Below are 22,494 nucleotides of genomic sequence, written 5' to 3'. Positions count from 1 at the left end.
TGAAAGATAGAATTCTGATTTGGCCTTTTTAATTAAGGAAGTTGAACGGTTTCTGAGCTGTCTAAAGATCAGCCAATCCGCTTCGGATGTAGTTTTTCTGGCCTGCCCAGGCAGCATCCCTTTTTTTGAGTAGACTGGAGAGCTGAGGAGAAAACCAAGGGTTGTTTCTACATTTTACTCTACATTTGCGCATGGGGGCATGTTTATTTATAACTTTGATAAAAGTGTCATAAAAATAATTCCATGCCAGCTCAAGATCAGTTATCAGGTAGATTCTATTCCAGTTATAGTCCCATAAATCATGAAAGAAAGCTTGCTCACAGAAATGCTTAAAATCTCGTTTAAAAACTATTTGTGGCCTTGATTTTGGGAGCACTGCTGACGTCGACTGAGAAAATTGTCAGGTGGTGGAAGGAATACTTCGAGGACCTCCTTAATCCCACTGACACGTCTTCCGAGGAGGAAGCAGAGTCTGGGGATGAGGGGAATGACCCGCCAATTTCCGGGGGCGAGGTCACTGAGGCAGTTAAACAACTCCTTGGTGGCAGAGCCCCTGGTGTTGATGAGGTCCGCCCTGAGTTCCTGAAGGCTCTGGACGTTGTAGGGCTGTCCTGGTTGACACGCCTCTGCAATGTTGCGTGGAGATCAGGGGCAGTACCTGTGGACTGGCAGACCGGGGTGGTGGTCCCCATCTTTAAGAAGGGGGACCGGAGGGTGTGTTCCAACTACAGGGGGATCACACTCCTCAGCCTCCCTGGGAAAGTCTATGCCAGGGTGCTGGAAAGGAGAGTTCGTCCGTTAGTCGAACCTCGGATACAGGAGGAACAATGCGGTTTTCGTCCTGGTCGCGGAACACTGGACCAGCTCTTTATCCTCTCCAGGATACTTGAGGGTGCATGGGAGTTTGCCCAACCAGTCTACATGTGTTTTGTGGACTTGGAGAAGGCATTCGACCGTGTCCCTCGGGGTGTCCTGTGGGAGGTGTTGCGGGAATATGGGGTCTGGCCCATTGCTACGGGCCATTCGATCCCTATACAACCGTTGCAAGAGCTTGGTTCGCATTGCCGGCAGTAAGTCGGACTCGTTCCCGGTGGGTGATGGGCTCCGCCAGGGCTGCCCTTTGTCTCCGGTTCTGTTCATAATTTTTATGGACAGAATTTCTAGGCGCAGCCAAGTGGCGGAGGGCTTTCGCTTTGGTGGCGTCAGAATCTCATCTCTGATTTTTGCAGATGATGTGGTTCTGTTGGCTTCATCGGGTGAGAGCCTCCAGCTCGCACTGGAACGGTTCGCAGCCGAGTGCGAAGCAGCGGGAATGAGGATCAGCACCTCCAAATCTGAGGCCATGGTTCTCAGCCGGAAAAGGGTGGAGTGCCCACTCCGGGTCGGGGATGAGTTCCTGCCCCAAGTGGAGGAGTTCAAGTATCTCGGGGTCTTGTTCTCGAGTGATGGGAGAAGGGAGCCGGAGATCGACAGACGGATTGGGGCTGCAGCTGCAGTAATGCGGACGCTGCACCGGTCCGTCGTGGTGAAGAGGGAGCTGAGTGTAAAAGCGAAGCTCTCAATTTACCGGTCGATCTACGTCCCTACCCTCACCTATGGCCACGAGCTGTGGGTAGTGACCGAAAGAACGAGATCGCGGATACAAGCGGCAGAAATGAGCTTCCTCCGAAGGGTGGCTGGCCTCTCCCTTAGAGATAGGGTGAGAAGTTCGGCCATCCGGGAGGGGCTCAGAGTAGAGCAGCTGCTGCTCCACATCGAAAGGAGCCAGCTGAGGTGGTTCGGGCATCTGACAAGGATGCCCCCTGGGCACCTCCTGGGTGAGGTGTTCCAGGCATGTCCCACCGGGAGGAGGCCCCGGGGCAGACCCAGGACACGCTGGAGAGATTATATCTCTCGGCTGGCCTGGGAACGCCTTGGTATTCCCCCGGATAAGCTGGAGGAGGTGGCTGGGGAGAGGGAGGTCTGGGCCTCTTTGCTTAGGCTGCTGCCCCCGCGACCCGGCCCCGGATAAAGCGGATGAAGATGGATGGATGGATGGATGGATGGATGGATTTTGGGAGCTTTGATTGTCTGAATACAGCTACCACACAGTGGTCACTGATATCATTTGCGAAAACCCCAGTGTGAGAATATTTATACGGCATATTAGTTAAAAATAAATCAATAAGTGATGACTTTTCTGGGCATTTAAGATTTGGACGAGTTGTGCTGTAAATTAGTTGTGTGAGATTATATGAATCACAGATGGATTTAAAACTGTGTGAGGCAGAGGACAACCAGTCCCAGGTGAAATCTCCGGCCAGCACAATTTCATTAAAATCTAAAGTAGATAGTTTTTCACTAAGTGAAAAGTTGGAGCTTGAGCGCAAGAAGTTCAGACTGTTTACAAACAGACACGATGAATCGACAGTAACATGGAATTTGCTTTTTACATAAATTGCAACACCGCCACCCTTTCTGGGGCGGTCGCAACGGAAAAGATTATAGCCTGTTATTGCAATGTCTTTGTCAGTAATCGATTTTGTAAGACAGGTTTCTGATAATATAAGAATATCGGTATCTAACTCTTTCATCCAAATTTTCACAAAATCAAGTTTGGGAAGAATGGTAAATGGCCTGTATTTATATAGCGCTTTTACTAGTCCCTAAGGACCCCAAAGCGCTTTACATATCCAGTCATCCACCCATTCACACACTGGTGATGGCAAGCTACATTGTAGCCACAGCCACCCTGGGGCGCACTGACAGAGGCGAGGCTGCCGGACACTGGCGCCACCGGGCCCTCTGACCACCACCAGTAGGCAACGGGTGAAGTGTCTTGCCCAAGGACACAACGACCGAGACTGTCCAAGCCGGGGTTCGAACCGGCAACCTTCCGATTACAAGGCGAACTCCTAACTCTTGAGCCACAATCGCCCATCAGACCAGAAGACTTCTGACATTTAAATGAGTGACACCAAGACCTGTTCGAGTTTTAAAATCACAAGGAGTACTTAAGCATTTGCAATCTGGACCGGGATTAGGTTGCACATTTCCAGATAAAAGACTTCTAGCGACTTTTAGGACAGCCAATAGCGATTTTCCTTACTGAGGAGTTGGCAACACTGGAAATTCAGTGGCGAACCGTCCTACCTTTGTGAATATAAGCTACAAACATACTCTGACGGGTAAAATTAATTGCCTTTGTAAATGTGACGTACAAGCATACTTTAACAGCTATATTTAGGTATCAAATCGTCCTACCTTTGTTAATATGAGCTAGAGCAGGGGTGTCAAACTCCAGGCCTCGAGGGCCGGTGTCCTGCAGGTTTTAGATGTGTCCTAATCCAACACAGCTGATTTAAATGGCTAAAAGACCTCCTCAACATGTTTTAAGTTCTCCAGAGGCCTGGTAATGAACTAATCATGTGATTCAGGTGTGTTGACCCAGGGTGAGATCTAAAGCCTGCAGGACACCGGCCCTTGAGGCCTGGAGTTTGACACCCCTGAGCTAGAAGCATAATTTTACAGCTAGAATTCAGTGGCAAATCATCTTACCTTTGTTAATAAGAGCTAGAAAAATACTCTGATGGGTAAAATTACGTGCCAAACCATGCTACCTTTGACAATGTGACCTACAAGCATACTTATATAAATGAAGTGGCAAACCGTCCTGGCTTTATGAATGTGAGCTACAAGCCTACTCTGATGGGCAAAGTTAAGTGGAAAACCGTCATACCTACTTACATTTGTGCTGGAATTACTCTGTGACAGCAGAAATGTGCATAAACTACTTACGGTAGGCCGTTTTGCCAAAGTAGGACGTTTTGTCAGAACAGGTTTGATGACTTCTAGGACACGTGACAGGGAAAATGTTTCAACAGTCACTGGATTAGTGCTTCTCAATCATTTTCTGTTACTTTTAGATAACTGCCGCCCCCTAATTCTAGCATAGAGGCTCAAAATGGTCCTGAATTCCCTCATAGATGAAACACAATCAGGTTTTATGCCTAAAAGATAACAAACAATAAAAGACTATTACTAGACATTCTAGATTATTCTGAACTATAAAGTCTATACAGTCTATAAAGAAATGGTAATAGCTCAGTGAAACTAAGCGGTGGAACTTGTCCTAGATTAGATTTGATCTGTCAAGAGGCATTCGACAAGGATGCCTTGCCTCTTTCTAACTCTTTTTACGAGTTGCCCAATTCTTAGCAGACCATATTAGATCCAGTAAAATTCAAAGTATTTCTCTGCTGGACAGAAATCTGATCATCACTCAACTGGCTGATGATACTCCTCTTTTTCTGAAGAAACCAAACCAAATTTCTGCAGCTCTGGAATCTGTAAAAGTCTTCTCTAGAGCTTCTGGCTTAGATCTGAATATTAACAAGTGTGAAATTAGGAATGTTCCAGTACATCTATTTGTAATATACAAATTAAAAATGAAGTGCTATACTTAGGAATAATAATTACCAAGGATCAACAAAAAAGAGCATCCATAAATCTGGAACCCATCATCCAGAAAACTCAAAGTAGACTAAACCAGTGGATCCCTCCTTAAAAGGAAGAGTTCTGATTACCAAAGTGGAGGGAACATTACGATTAACATATGCAGCTCTGCCTCTCCATGTGGAGAAAAAACTTTTAAATGACACTGACAAGATGCTCTTTACCTTTGTGTGGAGAAATAGGACTCATTATTTAAGAAAACCTGTTTTCATGAATGGATATGATAAAGATGGTCTACATTTTATAGATATTAGCTATTTAAATAATACATTTAAGATTAATTCGCTACAATATTTACAAAAATAGCCCAACTCCAATTAGAATGTTATTCCCCTCCCCTCCATTGTTGATATCTAAACAATATGCAATTATGACATTGATAAAATCACAATTAAGATATTTGCTTTTCCTCACCAGGCCTTTTTGTCATGGAATCTCATCTATAAACATAATTTGTGTAACAATAAGGACATTTTATACAGACACAAATCCCTCTTTTTGGAATACTGGTTTCTTGATAATATTACACATGTGGCTCAGTTATTTAATGAAATGGTAAACTCCTCTCATAGGATAACAAAACAAGTTTCATTTAAATTAATTCATAACATTTATCTGGCTAAAGTCTATATCCAGAAACGCTTCAGAAAACCCCAAAACAATTAAAACTGTAGAAGCCTGCATTAGGGTCAACCTCTTTCTGTAGTTTCTTATTGCCCCTTAGTGCTTAAACAATCCTGTTCTAAACTGCTATCTGTATATAATGAATTTTAAAGTACTTAAAAAAAAAGAAGTTATTTTCTGTTACGCTCCGCTTAGGAAGAAGAAAACTATAAACAGATTTGACTACAAAATTATTATTATAAGTACATCTCTGCATAACATTGTATCTTTATTAACATTAAAGAAAACAAAAACAAAAACTTAAAAGAAAGAAAAACTTTATTAATGCTGGTTTACTGAAGTAGCTTTCACAAAGAGGGATGATTGTGGGCAATATTCGGCATGTTTTTGCTGAAAAAACTCAAGTGGCTTATCAGCGTCACTGGGGTGTAGTGTCTGTAAGTGACACCTTTATTTATTTGGCTTTATGCTGTCTGCTGCAAACATTTTGAGACACAATAGAAACGGGAGGTTAATACGTGCAGATCCTGAAGGCTGCTCCAGAAATGATCATGTTTTAAATATTTGTTCACTTCTTTCCCAAGTCTATTGTAGGTTTGAGTGTTTACTAAAATAAAAATAAAAGCATCCTAACCTGTTTGTTTTTATTCAAGAAGCAGTATAGCTCTATACCATTTTTATTAAGAGAGATTAAACTTGTTATTCTGTCATGTAGTGATTGTGCTGACCTGTATGAAGCTTAGGGGCGATCGTCGCTCAAGAGTTGGGAGTTCGCCTTGTAATCGGAAGGTTGCCGGTTTGAGCCCCGGCTTGGACAGTCTCGGTCGTTGTGTCCTTGGGCAAGACACTTCACCCATTGCCTACTGGTGGTGGTCAGAGGGCTCGGTGGCGCCAGTGTTCGGCAGCCTCGCCTCTGTCAGTGCGCCCCAGGGTGGCTGTGGCTACAATGTAGCTTGCCATCACCAGTGTGTGAATGGGTGGATGACTGGATGTGTAAAGCGCTTTAGGTTCCTTAGGGACTAGTAAAGCGCTATACAAATACAGCCCATTTACCATTTATTAGACATTATAAACAGATAACATGTAAAAGCAAATTTTGCCAACTGAAAATATTAATCACAGTTAAATTAAGGGGGGATGGCAGTAAAAACTCTGGAGTTATGATGTCATCAAGTACACTGCCTTCCAATTGTAGAATGATTGGGCTGCTTTCTCGGGAAGTCTGGACTCCCGTTTGAAGTTCAGAAGTACAGACTAGTGAAAACACGGGTACAGACTTGCATACTTGAGTACCGAGAAACGTCCCGGGGCTGTGAGCTTGGTACACTCTGTCAGCTGACTGTTAGCAAAGCTAGCGACTGAAAACATCAGAGCACTACAAACATGTTCTATGTTGACAACCTGCCCTAATAAAACTTACATTTTAGACACCACCACTAGTGCTGCTTGTGTTTTGAAATGCATTCTGGGATACCTGGCTGCCCCAAGTCCACACTACCACGAGGTCATAGCAATTGATTATCTAGACTTTGACGAGTGAGGCTGACAGATAAAATAAATTCAAGAACATAGCGGCAGGGTCAGAAGTGCAAAATGATAAATAAATACATCATTAAACAATTAAATGTTTCAATAATTAATAAAAATGTAAAATAAAGAATCAATGTGTTATTTATTAAATACGTAATGAATTGTGTCATTAATTACATTAAATTTGAATAAATAATTTATTAAATGTTTTAAATAAAATGAATGGGCATTTAATTATTGAAATATTCATTTAAATATAATTTTAATTAATTAATGAAACAATTATTTAATGGCGTATTTAATTAATTCATTTTGACACTCCGGGCCCTCCATATTTAAACTGTAATCACATTTTATAAAATAAATGTAATTTCACTGGTGTTGAATTAACATTTCTCAGTATTCTGAGAGGCTGATGAGTTACTTGGCATTTGTATATCAAGGAACATGACATTAGTGAAAGCTTTCACTGGAAGTCAGTTCCTGGTGTCAAGATCGAGGGCCAAGCCAGCCCCCAGGTTGTTGTTTTTTTTGGTGTTATTTGAGTATATAAGTATACACAAAGAGACATTGAGGCCTGTATTAAAAATAAAAAACACCTCTGAGTGAATGAAGCTTCAAGATCAACAAACACTGTTTAATGCATAATAACAACTAAAACATTTAACAGCATCTAAATGTTGCTGTTAATTGCGACTAAGCGCCTTGAGGCGACTTTTGTTGTGATTTGGCGCTATATAAATAAAATTGAATTGAATTGAATCTACTGAGGGAGACAGTACATAATATGTCAATAAGCACATCCACCATCTGGATTACTGTCAACAGGGAGTTTTTCCTCCTCACTGTCGCCCAGTGCTTGCTCACACAGGATAGTTTGATAGCTGGGGTTTTCTCTCTAATACTGTATGATGGGTTTGTAGCATAAACCTATTCGCTGGAACGTTGAGGACAATTCAACTACACAGCAAAAAGCATTAAACACCAAGTAGGCAAAGTTCTTCGTGTTACTCATGCATGAGGGAGACAACCACGACAAGCGCTGTTCCTTCGCTTGACCCCAGTCGCTCTTGTCCGCTCCCCCATAACACTGCTTTTATTGGGGTTACATGAATATACATAGGTTCATTAACATATTACGTCTACATACAAACAAAGAGTACCTTGCCTGTGTGTGTGTGTGTGTGTGTGTGTGTGTGTGTGTGTGTGTGTGTGTGTGTGTGTGTGTGTGTGTGGGGTCAGAGTGTGACCCCATAAATGACTTCTCTAAACCTGCTGGTCTGGAAGTCCAGCAGTTCATCTAAACAAAAGGCACTTAGCCTAAAACAGATATAGCTACGTTTATCCTACCATAAAACAATAAGACAAGGTACGACCTCTCCCATGCTCCCAGAGTGCTCTCTAATGCACACAAAGTTTGCAGACTATTAAGGATCAAACCTCTACCAATCTAAAACTAATTATAAAACTCTAAGCATAAATGACAATCAGCAATACAAAACCTAACACTGTAGGTTGTTGATCTTACAGAACAAAACACAGATGAGACTCGTTATTTGCCACTTGAATTATAAAATGTCTAATCCATGGAATTCGAAAAAATCCAAATTAAAAATATATTCTAACTTTTGTCGTGTTTTCCTATGTTGTCAAATATGTCAAATCTGGGCATCAGTGATGCTATTGTAACATATTAGAGCATGATTTGAATTGCATTGCCGGGGGAAACCAAAACTCAACCATAACAATTTAACCCAAAAACATCATAATTTTTTATAAATCTAACCAAACAGGTTTTCTATTGGGAAGCAAGTGAGCTATTTTTAGTTAACAGGGAAAATTATAGATATCTGTAAAAATCTGTAACATACATTGTCTAACAAATTTATGGGTGCTACCCCTCAGCTGGCTTCCAGAAGTTAGCCAATCAGAGGAAAGCCTTTAACAAAGGGGCCTCAAATGGGCTAAATTAGTTTTTAGATACAAATCAAGAAAAACAGTTTGGTTGATGTCCCACCATAAAAATTTGAATTCATGGATGGTTGAAAAAGGCACATGATGTATTTATTTTTTGAGCAGCATCATGCACCTTTTCATATCTTTGCTTTGAGACATGGGCCACAGTACAGGTGAAACTGCAGAAAGCTCAAAATCTTCCTCCAGGAGTCCTCCTGAGCATCAGAGTGAGGTTTGGTCTTTCCTCCCCACAGTAGTAGCACTGCAACACACACACACACACACACACACACACACACACACACACACACACACACACACACACACACACACACACACACGTCAAACTACAAATAAAGAACGGTCCATTGTCAGCCTGACGTTTTCTGCAGCAAACTGGACTTATCGAAGGAAGGACCAGCAGTACCGTTGCACTTTTTTCTTAAGTCAAATGTGTGTTTGTAAGCGAATCAGTAATGATGTCATTAGCTAGCTAGCTAAGATGAGTAGTCAGTGCTCAGGCTTTTACCTTAACCAATTAGATTTGTTTACGTATTCTACTCTCCGTGTTCAGAATGATGCCTCACGTGTTGATTCGTTATTTTCACTGAATGGTCATCTGTCCGACAGTGTGTCATATGGTTTGATTTATTAAAGATGCTGGAATAAAAAGGTCTCCATCTTGTGCAAATGCATATATCTATCAAAATTACATTCATACAACAATGAAATTATTGTTTTGGTTTGTTTTTTTAAAAAAAGGGAAAAAAAAGATCTGTGTTTTTGTAACATAAAATCAGGAATCCACCCACATTAACTGGTGATAATCAGTTTCACAATATTCAGCACAAAATAAGCAAGTATGCCTCATTTCCTCAGCACAAATCTGTTGGAGTTTGTGTTTACCCTGACTGATGCGATTTAACATATTTAAAAGGAGGGATCAATGGACAGAGTACTTTATTGGCACACGTTTTGTTTTAATGAGCACTTGGGCTTTTTGCATTCAATACAGAGTTAATGACGCACATGGACTGGTACCCGTGTACCTCAGTAATATAGTCCTGCAACCGATCTGCTCAAATGACCAAATATCCTCCCCTCACGATGTGACGAGTGGTGTGACTGTAGTGACAGTCAAAGGCAGTCAGTGAAGATTGTGACAAACACAGAGGAGATCATTAAATAATCAATCGGGTGTTATGGAGTATAGGCTCGAGTAAATTTATTTGTAATGTTTTGTTCTACGTTGATATAATAAATTATTTCAGGATGCCCCGAATGTCATTAGGAGACAAAGACTTGTTTTTAGCAGTTTAGAAATTGGTGATTCCACTACAGCCACCTCAGCAAATAAAAATACATTTTTCTTTATCTCCATTTTTTATCTCCCACGTGTGGGACTAATAAAGGTTATCTTATCTTATCTTATCTTATCTTATTTTAAGACAATGCCCAGCACAAAGTCCTCTAAACAACCTAAGCCACACGTCTTACTTTGAAAAATAGAGCATTAGAAACAGATTATTACAGCCTGGCTCTTTCAGCTTACAGCCTGTTTCTATGCTGCTTGGTGTCCATTACTCCCTCGTTTTAAATCTCGTTTATCAATTTTAAATGACATCAGTCGCTCTGAGGATAAACACAAGCTCCACAAGATTTGCGCTGAGGAAACGAGGTCGATTTGTCTGTGAAGGTTCTCATTCATCCAGGTCATTGTACTCTAAGAAGTTTGGAAAGAAAAGCAGATTTCTTTAAGTTTCTTGAAGACGCTTCACCTCTCACCCGAGAAGCTTCTTCAGTTCTAAGATCAGAGAGTCCCAGGTATCTTTGCAGACCTCTGTTTAAAAAGCACCATCCACTCAAAGGTTAATATTATACTAGATAACATATAAATTTTGCCTATGTTGAACAGTTCCCATGTCAGCTGTCAGAGGTAAGTAAAAAAAAAACCTAAGAGCAGAACTTCCGATCAGTGTGTGAGGACTGGCAAGATTTATTTATTATTTTAGATTTGAGGGATAAACTTTGATAGTTTGAGATGATGCTTTTCTCTTTGTGATTACAGGAGCTGCCCTCAGATTCAGACCTCAACACCACCCAGTGATACCCTATATGTTCCCTCTTAATGCTGAATACACTTATTTAATCTTGGAGGTTTTTGTACCAACTCCAAAGTTAACTGATGACAAAGTACAAAGGCTATAAAGCTGCAGCTGTTTTACTGAAAAAAAAGTTAAAAAGACAAAAGGTCAGAGTGATTAAACATCCCTGTAACTGGTGTCACTAAGTAGGAGCATAAAATACCCGTGGTCTCCACCTGTAAAGCCATTCCTGTTTGTCTCATTGTTGCTTGTCTAGTACACCGTTCTTCATTTAGTCTTTAATTACCACTTAACTGATCAGGTCAATATCCCAAAAGTTTGACTTGATGCTATACTCTCTTTTTTGAGCAGTGTATTATAGTACTTGATGAAGTTTTGTTATTATGACCAGAATCTGTAAGAAGGTAAGAAACAGGATGTGAGGCCAAAGCCTTTGTACAGGTGTGGGAATCTGACCTTTTTCTTTACTGCTGTGTATGACAAAGGTCGTAGCCCTAAAATGAGGTGAGAACGGTGGCTCAATCAGGTGTCCGGTGTCCGGATATGCTAATCTGCTCAACAGGTGTTCCTTTCCAGCTTCACGCATCAACCTGGCTACCTGAGGGTCAGAGGTCAACCTTAAATTAACTGTATGTTAATGTTCACATTCATATTTGTTCAATGTTCACAATACTCAAACAAGAACTGCCAACTTTCCAGTATTCTTGACATCCATCACTCTCATAAACAGCATTTGTGTGAGTGTGTGTGACCTCACATCCTCCGCCGTCTCCACTGTGGGCCAGTTCTGATCATCACAGCCGTTAACCAGCAATGTCGGGCAGTTAATTCTGCCTACCTGTCAACAAAAAACACCTTTACAACAATGTTACAAATAATAAAACAGGTCCAGCACTGACTTGTATTGGTATTTAACATGCAGGTGTTTGCAGTATATTCCAGCACTCACTTCGGCAATGTTTGAGGGGTCAGTGATGAACTCCAGACCAACATCTTTCCAGATCACTTGGTTGTCCTCATTCACACGCGCCTTGTAAAGCTGCCTGTCATAACATATTAGTAATTACGAAACAGCAATAATAATTTAATGGACCGACAAACACGGACCCACCTGGTTACTCCTTCAAACCTGGATGCGACTGTGCTCCCCTGTGCTGGATAATAGTGGTTGGAGCTGATACAAACAATACAACAAGGCTGGAATGAAATGACAAATTACGAAATTTGATTTATACCTCAGTTGGAGTAAGAAAGAGGTCAGTGGGTTAAGGTCTACTTTAAAGGTAAAAGAAGAGGAAATTGAAGTCATTTCCCTCGCACTCTGACCTTGATAATGGTGCTGTAGGCTGCCAAGGTGACAGCAACAAGTGAACCGAGAGAAAGACCAAAAATTCCAACTCTGTCTGACATCACTTGAGGATGGTCCTTAATAATATTAAACGCCGTCTGAAGAGATCAGAATATTAGAATATTAAATAATAAGTACAGATGTAATGAGGAGTTTACAAACACTCATCATGGACATGAATGTCAGAGTAATTTTGGGCTTTTAATGAATTCTTTGAACTGTTCTTTTGCCAGAGTTGAATCATTGTACAACATGCGTGACTTTAAACAATAATAAATGGGTGCACAAGTTTGAATTTATTTTGGGTTTTCTATACATACATACACTTACTTCAATCTTTTTAAGTGGACCTGAAAGTTCTCGAGTGTCCTTTAACTTGACAAAGTCAAGACCTTTTAACTTCTCGTAAGTTATCATGATTAACTACAACTGATAGTTTATCTTTGCAGCCTAAAACGGATTTGTTTGACAGCACTCACTGAATTGACCAATACTGGAAAGAATGGGTCCAAGTCCAACAAATGAAATTTGCAGCTGCCCACATGAACAAGACAAATGCCTTCTGGAGAAAAGTCTAATGGTCAGAGGGGACAATGGGAATTTTCTGACCACTCTTTCAGAAGCACATTTGTGAGGTCAAACACTGATGTTGGACAAGAAGGCTTGGCTCACAGTTTTCGCTCCGATTCATTCCAGGGGTGTTCTTTCAGGTTGAGGCCAGGACTCTGTGCAGGCCAGTCCAGTTCTTCTATGTCTTTATGGACCTTACTTTGTGCACTGGTGCACAGTCACGTAGGATCAAGAAGGGGCCATCCCCTCTCTGCAGAAAGTTGGCAACCTTGGTGCCACAGCATCTGCTGACCCCACTCTGTGATTTCATGAGGCCTGCCACTTTATGGCTAAGTTGCGGTTGTTGAGTGTGAAATATTTAAGTAGCAAGGAAATTTCACAACTGGACTTGTGATATCCTATAATGGTACCATGCTGGAATTCACTGAGATCCTAAGAGCAACCCATTTTCTTTTATTAATTAAGCAGTGTGCATGCCTAGCTGGTTGATTTTATACACCTGTGGCCATGAAAGTGATTGGAACGCCTTAATTCATAATTTTGGATGGTGACCTGTCACACAAACCTCAAAGTATTTCAATTCCAAATTTTCAGACTCCTGGTCAAATCCGAGGTAATCCAGCGCCAAAGAAACATAACCGTGAGACGCGAGCAAGGCAGCACGATACTCCAGCAGCCCTCCACCACCTCCCCACATATCCAGCAGCCCAGGAAACGGTCCAGGACCTGAAGTCAGACAAACAGGACAAAATTACTTTGGTTCAAGTCATCCTTGTGAGCTAAAAACTCGGACATCAGGTGGATTTTTTTCCTACTCTTGGATCTGTATATTGTCAGAAAGAGAGGAATTCACTAATATGGTCACACCAGGCACACAAGCCCTGCCCGCATGTTTCAATGCCACAGCATTTAGATCAGCTTGAAGCTTGAAGCCTGAGCTTTTGCTTTTTTTTTTTTTTTACATGTTACTTGTACACAGGCTGATTTTTATTTATTTTTTTATTTATTTTTTTTACCTTTAGCCATGTTTAATATGAGAATATATTTTAAGGAAAAGCAGAACGGATTTTTTAAATTTACATTTCACCATTATGAAAGAAAAACCCCAGCCACTCTGAAAAAATAAAATCAACAAAATACGTATTTAAGAGAATAAAAGTGTCATTACAGGTGCTGTAGGTGTACCTGGAGGTATAAACAGAGTCCCTTGCACTCCTTGCTCATTATTAGTGATCCTCTGGATGCCAGGGGCCATGTACCATCTCTCTGTGAGGACTGAGGCTAGAGGGGCCTGGTCCCTGAAGCCCTCGTGTCCACTGTGGACCGAGATGGTGACCAGCATGGGTGTGCACACATTCATCTTCCTTAACCTGGCCAATAATGACATGAGTTACCTGACAGATTAAACAAAAAGTAGCCTACACAAGCAAAAGTTAGTTATGGAGTTCAACAGGGTTCTGTAGTAGGACCAATACTATTTACTTTAGAGGTCTGTGTATGTTCTCTGTCATCCAGATCATGGTAATCTAAGGAGTTTGGGAAGAAAAGCAGCTGAACTTCTTTAGGTGTGCTGAAGATGTTTCACCTCTCATCCATGAAGCTTCTTCAGTTCTAAGATCAAATGGTGGTGAGTATTAAGCCCTAGGGAAGATACAACGGATAATAATTTGCCATCTCTGGACTGTGCTCTTTTCATTTCAAGCTCCTTAGATTATTTACATAATACTTGCTTCCCTTAGGCAATACTATCACAAAGCATGGCATTATTGTGATTGCTATGGAGAGAGCCACCTGCTGTGGAACTCTGTGTGTGAGGAAGACTCGTCATTTATAAGAACTACCAAGGATCCCTGAAGATTTAACTGTATTAGCTTCTTGTTCCTGTGACATTTAGAGTTGTTTAAAATCCTTCTCTTCATATATTAAGTCCTGAATGATCAGGCCCCATCATATCTTAGACCTTACTACATGGACATCTTCAGATGTCCCTTCCCATTGATTTTTTTGTTTGTAGTAATAATCCATCCACAACTCGAGGTTAGTCATTAATATACTGCTGCATAGGCTGGGCTGTGGTTACATCGTAAGGCTTTAAAAACTGAGCATTAAAATGAACAGTGGTAACAAAAACTGAGAGGCTGAAAGTGATCACTGACTTTTTTTAGGGGCTTGTTCAGATTAAATAGAAGAAGATACAAAACATTAAAACATGTTAAAAACACTACAGCCTTAATAAACGCAGAGTAATTTGGACCTGGAAGCAGGGTTCATACGTCATCACTTAAGAACAAGATAACAAAACAAACAAAGTAGCTGACTTGCTGTCGAATGGATTGAGTGAGGCCACAATGCTAAATCAATGGACTGTCAAGAGGTATTGCATCAGCAATTAGTCATTTTCTGACAGAGCACGGCAGCCACAGAGACAGGGGAGGTGCAGCAGATCGCCATGGAACTTTTGATAAGTTCACTCACGCCACAATAACTGGATTGCCAGAAGTGGGGACTGTTTTCACATTGATTAGATTTACACTCTAAATGCTTCCTTTAGGCAGTATCATTAGAAGGCGTAGCATGCATTTTTCCTGCTATGCAGATGACCCACAACTTTATCCATCGATGAAGCCAGATAACACACTACGACTGCAACGATTAGTTGCGATAATAGATTATGTTGACTATAAAAATTTGTTGATGCGTTATATTTTCAAATCGGGTAAATGTGTTTTTGTAACTGCAATACACTCCAGGAAGCTATGGGGGAAGTATTCCCTATATCATATGCCAAGACTGCACTCAATACTAACAAAGAGCGAAGTGCAAGCAGCAAAACAGTTCAGTTTTGTTAGCTAATGAGTGAAATGTGATAGTAAACCATTAAACAGGAGTAACTACACTGTCTTACAGCTCATAGGCTCTTGCATGTCTCAAATAGCTGAAGTCATTACCGAGAGCATCTTCAGCATGGTTATCAGCAGCTGGGAACATCATCTCAAAAGCAAGCGTCACTCCAGAGCATATACTGCAATCGTGAATTCATGAACTGAATTATCTGGAAACTTTTTATTTTGGACCGGAAAATTAAATCTTTTTTATTTAATTTGAAGCTTTAACTGAACTTATGTGCAGAACCCATTTAGGTTCCATTTAGCATTTTTATTTTTTAAATACTTCTAGCACTTTGATCTTTATTACCTAACATTTGTATTTATTTCGTTTTTAATCTGAGAGTCCTGTTGAATAATGTTAAAAATACGTTTGATTATTTTCAAATTCATATGAGTGATTGTTTTAATTTGCTGTGGGATGAGACAACAGGGTGATATTCACAAATGGGCAGTCTTAAGCAGGTGAGGTACTGGAGCCTAGAACAGGAGGTTTGCCCACAAGAAAAGGTGATAAGAGTTATTGAAATAATTGTTGACTAATCGATTAATCAGAGAAAAATTGGCACATTAGTCGTCAAATTTCTATCTAGATATGTAACACATCTGGACAGAAGTATGTCCAGACTACCTTTGCTGTTTGGGATTTAATGCAGACCGATGATGTCACTGGGGAAAAAGCCTGGAGTACAAATTTTGAGTAATTAGTAATTAAAAGTCATTTATAGAGCCATGCTACGAGATTTACTAGAAGATTGAATGTGTTACCTGAGGCCTGGGCGGCTGCCCGGGACGGGCCGCATGCTCCACAGCAAACCCATGGGCTCTTTTCCTGTGTATGTGCCTCCGTAACTTAAGTCTTCTGATACTGCAAAGGGGGGGGGGAGCAATTTATTTTTCGCTTTATTTGCTTTATTAAAAGTGAGATAACATTTTATTATGTCATTTACAGTTCAATAGAACATGTGCAACAAAAACATCAAAAGTAAAACACCTTTTTCAACAACACTCGCTGATTTTAGTTAAAAATTTAAAAAAAAATGTAATAAAAGTAATAGTAATACCAAAAGTAAGACCAAAAAGTATTTGGTTGAATTTAAAGATTATGTAGAGGAAAAAAAACCAAACAAAAATCCCACTGGAGTACATCTGTTGCATTATGTCAGACTCTGGGACACAGGAAGCCTTCAGCTGGACTACCTGTGCAACCTAAATGAGCTGCAGGTATCCATCTCCAGATTACCTGTCATCACTTTGATTTACACCAAAGGAGCTGGAATGGATTCAATGCTTCCTGCTTCATAAACGGCAAACTAAATATGACTTTGATTATAGCAATTATGTGTGAATGTACAAATATAATTTTTAACGTCAGCTTCTTATGCATCTGTTCAATGGTTTACTTTATTATTCTTTTCAGGTACTTGGGTTTTTTTTTTTTTTTTGTATTGGTAAGTTTAAAAAAAAAAAGGAAAACAAAGAAGCCCACCTGACACGACGCCACTGTGGTCACTGACGTAGTGCCCGTAAGCCTCCCAGTCGTGCTTGTCCTCGGAGTTATGGAGGGAGCGGACGGTTACCGGATATCCCGGAGGAAGATTCTCCACCAACACTTTAAACTTCTCATCAACCAGAGCCCGACTCGGGGTGACGGAGAGGATCGGAGGAACGACCTGGGTCATGGCTGAGAACAGTCTGTGGAGAGAAACTGTGACAACTGAGTAACACAGACAGGGTAAAGTTCATGTTCATGGTTCATGTTCAAAGTTCATGTTCTGGACTGATGGCCAAAGTTCATTAACACCATGGGAATTTCGCTTTTTACACAGGTGGTTGGATGTTACACTCTGGAAATGGAAGGAAGGTGACTGTTATTAACCCTCTGTGGACACTGCACCTCCAAATCACATGACTGATGTAAGCTGACATAGCAACAAGCTGCAGCCACGCTGACTCTCTATTTCAGCCCACATTGAAAGTGCAGACTTTAAAGTTTTTAAATTTTAATTACAGGCCAGTAAATCCAGAGTTATGATAATGTATATAAGCCACGCTCTTTACTAAATACTGTCGTCATGTTTTTGTGTGTGTGTGTTTTAAGCGTTTTCTAAGGACAGCGCGAAAACAGTAAAGAAAGAAAAAAAGCCACCTCTTTCTTATTGGTGGAAAAATGCACCATGTCGACCAATTAAAAAAAATAAGTCAACACGTGGGATTTGATTGTTTAGGAAGAGGGAAAAGTTTTAGGAGTGACGGTAACGGCAGCGAGACAGAGCAAGGGAGAGAGAGAGAGAGTTTTTAGATGTGGGAGAGTTGTGACGTTTAGTGTGGAGTGTTTACTTAGCGTGTTGTGTTGTGTAGTTGTTCTGTTGTGTAGTCATTGTTTTGTTTTGTGTGTCAGTGAGGGCACTAATGAATGTCACAAAGGCACATTTGCAACGTAAACACTGAGTAGAAAACCAGCGGAGTGATACACCTCCTGTTGTCAGGCCTGCAGGTTTATCCCTGTGCTGTTCTGTCTTTTGGTGGACAAACTTTTTTTTACTGGCACACATCATTTGTGGTGCATATAGTGCGACACCTGATTGTTCTCTCATTTTAGTTTTAGTAATATTTTTAAATTCTTACACAAAATGAAAAAAACAGCAGGTGCATTGGCTGCATTTTTAGATAAATAGTTGCATGTTTACAAAATGTACAATTATATTATATTTGCATTTCAAGTTATAAAAATTTACCCAACATGTCTGTGGGGTTTTTTTTACAGTAAAAAAATACAACTAGGATTTTAAGTTCTTTGTGTGATTTCAGATCAGTAATAGTACTATTAATAGTAATAGTAGTACTAATGCAGTATGTCAGTGAAAAAAAACAACTAAATTCAGTTGAGCTGAAAAGATACCAAACAAGACAAGGGGAAAAAAATAAAATGAAACAATCTGATGGTGAAATACAAACGTAAACTCAAAAGGAGTCAAAAATGGCCGGTTGTATTTCAGACCTCAGTGGGTTAATCCAACCAATCATGAAAAATTAGGTTTAAATTTTTGTTCATGACAGTGCAGATTTCTGGCATTTTGTGTAATTTAAGTATGTAACAATGTGATTGTTTTCTAACAAAAAACAGTGAAACTTAGACGTGTGTTTGTAAATGAACCACTCAATGTTGTGTAGCTTTCTGGATTTTATACTTATTGGGCTACATATTTATTTATTATACAGGCTATACAGTACATAGCATCAAAACTCACATGTTTTATGTAACTAAAGTGTTTAATTATGTGGGCTACAGACAGTAATTAAGTTGTAGACTATATTTATATGAAAAATGCGTATACTTACTGCATTTGAATCATTTTAACCATATGTAACAACCTGCACATGTGTTTGGGGGGGGAAAAAAGGGCTTCGATTTTGCCACCCCATTTGATTTCTTTGCCACCCTCATGCCACCCTAAGAAAATTTCTCTAGATCCGCCCCTGGTCCCTTGAGCACTACCCATTGCTTTGGCTGGATGACTCCAGGTGTTTAACTCATCCAACTACACTTCGTACAGGAAATACACAGTCATGTTGTCTCAATTACAGATGGAAGCCTGAGCTGTTTCCTTCTTGCACTGGAAACAGAAAGCAGTCAGGCAGAAATCCACCTGCGGCTGGTAGGAGTACGCTGCTGAGGGTGAGGCCTACTAACAGACCACAGAGCCCCTCTGCTAAGGCTAAAACACCTCAGCTCATTTCTGTGTCTGACAAGTAGAAACACGATAAACTTTTCACCCTAACTGAAGGTAGCGTTTTATCTGTTAAAGTTCGGCTGCAGGTGTTCCAGATCAACTGGCGTTTAGATCAACTGGCGTTGGTCGAACAGATGTGTGTGACTTGTGTCAAGCCAGCCTCCAATTCGAGACTTGCAGTCAAGCCAGCCTCCAGTTTGTTTTACGTTCCCTGTGTATTCAAAGTATTACGGGAATGGATGTGGAAACCGGATTTCAAAATAAAAGCCAACTTCGAGTGAATTAACAGATATGTTAAGAACATAATAACATATAATTTAGGCTTTTTTTTTTTTACAAACTCTAATGTTAGATCTATATGACACAGCCTTGTACCCTAATTGTGCCCTGTCACTATCAAGGCCATCTTATTTTGGATTTCAAAGTAAAAGCCCTGTGAATCTTCATTTTTGAACTACTCTTTCAATGATTTAATAATGCTCTTAAAAGCAAAAGTCGTATTTCCAAATACTATTTGAACTTTATATCAACACTTTCCAACCACAGTCTTTTTACAGTGATACCATATCAATATCAAGTCAGTCTGATTTTGCCTTTCATAGTAATGGCCCTTTGAAATTGTCCATAATTGACTTAATCTTCTAACGATTCAAAATGCTCTAAAATGAAAAATTCTTGTTTCCACAGGGTAATTCCACTTTAGATCAACAGTATACAGCCCCACAGTGATACCATATCAATATCAAGTCATTCTGATTATGCCTTCCAAAATAAAAGCCTTTTTAAATTGTCCATAATTGACCTAACTTTCAGTGATTTCAAAATGCTCTAAAATGGAAATTTCCTGTTTCCACAGGGTAATTCCACTTTAGATCAACAGTATACAGCCCCACAGTGATACCATATCAATATCAAGTCATTCTGATTATGCCTTCCAAAATAAAAGCCTTTTTAAATTGTCCATAATTGACCTAACTTTCAGTGATTTCAAAATGCTCTAAAATGGAAATTTCCTGTTTCCACAGGGTAATTCCACTTTAGATCAACAGTATACAGCCCCACAGTGATACCATATCAATGTCAAGTCATTCTGATTTTGCCTTCCAAAGTAAAAGCCTTTTCAAATTGTCCACAATTGACCTAACTTTCAGTGATTTCAAAATGCTCTAAAATGGAAATTTCCTGTTTCCACAGGGTAATTCCACCTTAGATCAACAGTATACAGCCCCACAGTGATACCATATCAATATCAAGTCATTCTGATTATGCCTTCCAAAATAAATGCCCTTTCAAATTGAGCATATACGGCCTACTTTTTTGACGATTTCAAAATGTTCTTAAACAGAATTTTGCTGTTTCCACAGGATAATTTCACTTTAGTTCAACAGTATACAACCTCACGATGTTACCATATCAATATCAAGTCATTCTGATTTTGCTTTCAAAAATAAAAGCATTTTCAAACTGCCCATATCTGACTTGATCCTGGAACAATTTCAAAATGCTCTAAAATGGAAAATTCCTGTTTCCACAGGGTAATTCCACCTTAGATCAACAGTATACAGCCCCACAGTGATACCATATCAATATCAAGTCATTCTGATTATGCCTTCCAAAATAAATGCCCTTTCAAATTGAGCATATATACGACCTAATTTTTTAACGATTTCAAAATGTTCTTAAAAAGAATTTTGCTGTTTCCACAGGATAATTTCACTTTAGGTCAACAGTATACAACCTCACGATGTTACCATATCAATATCAAGTCATTCTGATTATGCCTTCCAAAATAAAAGACTTTTTAAATTGTCCATAATTGACCTAACTTTCAGTGATTTCAAAATGCTCTAAAATGGAAATTTCCTGTTTCCACAGGGTAATTCCACTTTAGATCAACAGTATACAGCCCCACAGTGATACCATATTAATATCAAGTCATTCTGATTTTGCCTTCCAAAGTAAAAGCCTTTTCAAATTGTCCACAATTGACCTAACTTTCAGTGATTTCAAAATGCTCTAAAATGGAAATTTCGTGTTTCCACAGGATAATTCCACTCCAGATCAACAGTATACAGCCCCACAGTGATACCATATTAATATCAAGTCATTCTGATTATGCCTTCCAAAATAAAAGACTTTTCAAATTGCCAAGATACGACCTACTCTTTTAAAGATTTCAAAATGCTCTAAAAGTGAAAATTGCTGTTTCCACAGGATAATTTCACTTTAGGTCAACAGTATACAACCTGACGATGTTACCACATCAATATCAAGTCATTCTGATTTTGCTTTCAAAAATAAAAGCATTTTCAAAATGCCCATATCTGACTTGATCCTGGAACAATTTCAAAATGCTCTAAAATGGAAAATTCCTGTTTCCACAGGGTAATTCCACCTTAGATCAACAGTATATAGCCCCACAGTGATACCATATCAATATCAAGTCATTCTGATTATGCCTTCCAAAATAAAAGACTTTTTAAATTGTCCATAATTGACCTAACTTTCAGTGATTTCAAAATGCTCTAAAATGGAAATTTCCTGTTTCCACAGGGTAATTCCACTTTAGATCAACAGTATACAGCCCCACAGTGATACCATATTAATATCAAGTCATTCTGATTTTGCCTTCCAAAGTAAAAGCCTTTTCAAATTGTCCACAATTGACCTAACTTTCAGTGATTTCAAAATGCTCTAAAATGGAAATTTCGTGTTTCCACAGGATAATTCTACTCCAGATCAACAGTATACAGCCCCACAGTGATACCATATTAATATCAAGTCATTCTGATTTTGCCTTCCAAAATAAAAGACTTTTCAAATTGCCAAGATACGACCTACTCTTTTAAAGATTTCAAAATGCTCTAAAAGTGAAAATTGCTGTTTCCACAGGATAATTTCACTTTAGGTCAACAGTATACAACCTCACGATGTTACCATATCAATTTCAAGTAATTCTGATTATGCCTTCCAAAATAATGGCCTGTTGAAAATGCCCATAATTTACCTAACTTTCAGTGATTTCAGAATGCTCTAAAAAGGAAGATTTCAGTTTCCACAGGGTAATTCCACTTTAGATCAACAGTATACAACCTCACGATGTTACCATGTCAATTTCAAGTCAGTCTGATTTTGCTTTTCAAAATAAAAGCTTTTTCAATTTGCCCATATATGACTTACTCTTGGAGCGAATTCAAAATGCTCTAAGATGGAAAATTGCTGTTTCCACAGCATAATTCCACTTTAGA

The 22,494-nt window shown here is 39.6% G+C and overlaps 1 protein-coding gene across 5 annotated transcripts in view; it reads right to left on the bottom strand.

Moving 5' to 3' along the window:
* Positions 1-7,761: 7,761 nt before the first annotated feature.
* Positions 7,762-22,494, bottom strand: part of LOC146649707 (acyl-coenzyme A thioesterase 1-like) — a 22,325-nt gene continuing 7,592 nt past the window's right edge. For 2 of the 5 annotated variants that reach the window (XM_085385706.1, XM_085385705.1), the window contains exons 2-11: positions 17,002-17,207; positions 16,281-16,380; positions 13,813-13,997; positions 13,193-13,353; positions 12,036-12,155; positions 11,821-11,906; positions 11,659-11,752; positions 11,467-11,547; positions 11,166-11,307; positions 7,762-8,866 (exon numbers count right to left, since the gene is read on the bottom strand). In XM_085385706.1, the coding sequence (XP_085241832.1) occupies positions 8,742-8,866; positions 11,166-11,307; positions 11,467-11,547; positions 11,659-11,752; positions 11,821-11,906; positions 12,036-12,155; positions 13,193-13,353; positions 13,813-13,997; positions 16,281-16,380; positions 17,002-17,194 (1,287 nt within the window). In that variant the 5' untranslated portion in view covers positions 17,195-17,207 and the 3' untranslated portion in view covers positions 7,762-8,741. Of the gene's footprint in view, positions 8,867-11,165; positions 11,308-11,466; positions 11,548-11,658; positions 11,753-11,820; positions 11,907-12,035; positions 12,156-13,192; positions 13,354-13,812; positions 13,998-16,280; positions 16,381-17,001; positions 17,221-22,494 lie in introns of all 5 variants that reach the window. The other 3 variants (XM_085385708.1, XM_085385703.1, XM_085385707.1) reach the window with 2 other exon arrangements.

This window comes from Rhamphochromis longiceps, linkage group LG17 (genome assembly GCF_057381845.1).
Source record: "Rhamphochromis longiceps isolate RC_006_pf linkage group LG17, R_longiceps_female_GT1.1, whole genome shotgun sequence".
NCBI lineage: Eukaryota > Metazoa > Chordata > Actinopteri > Cichliformes > Cichlidae > Rhamphochromis > Rhamphochromis longiceps.
Note: the sequence above shows the minus strand (reverse complement) of the source record. Positions and strands in the feature narration are given on the sequence as shown.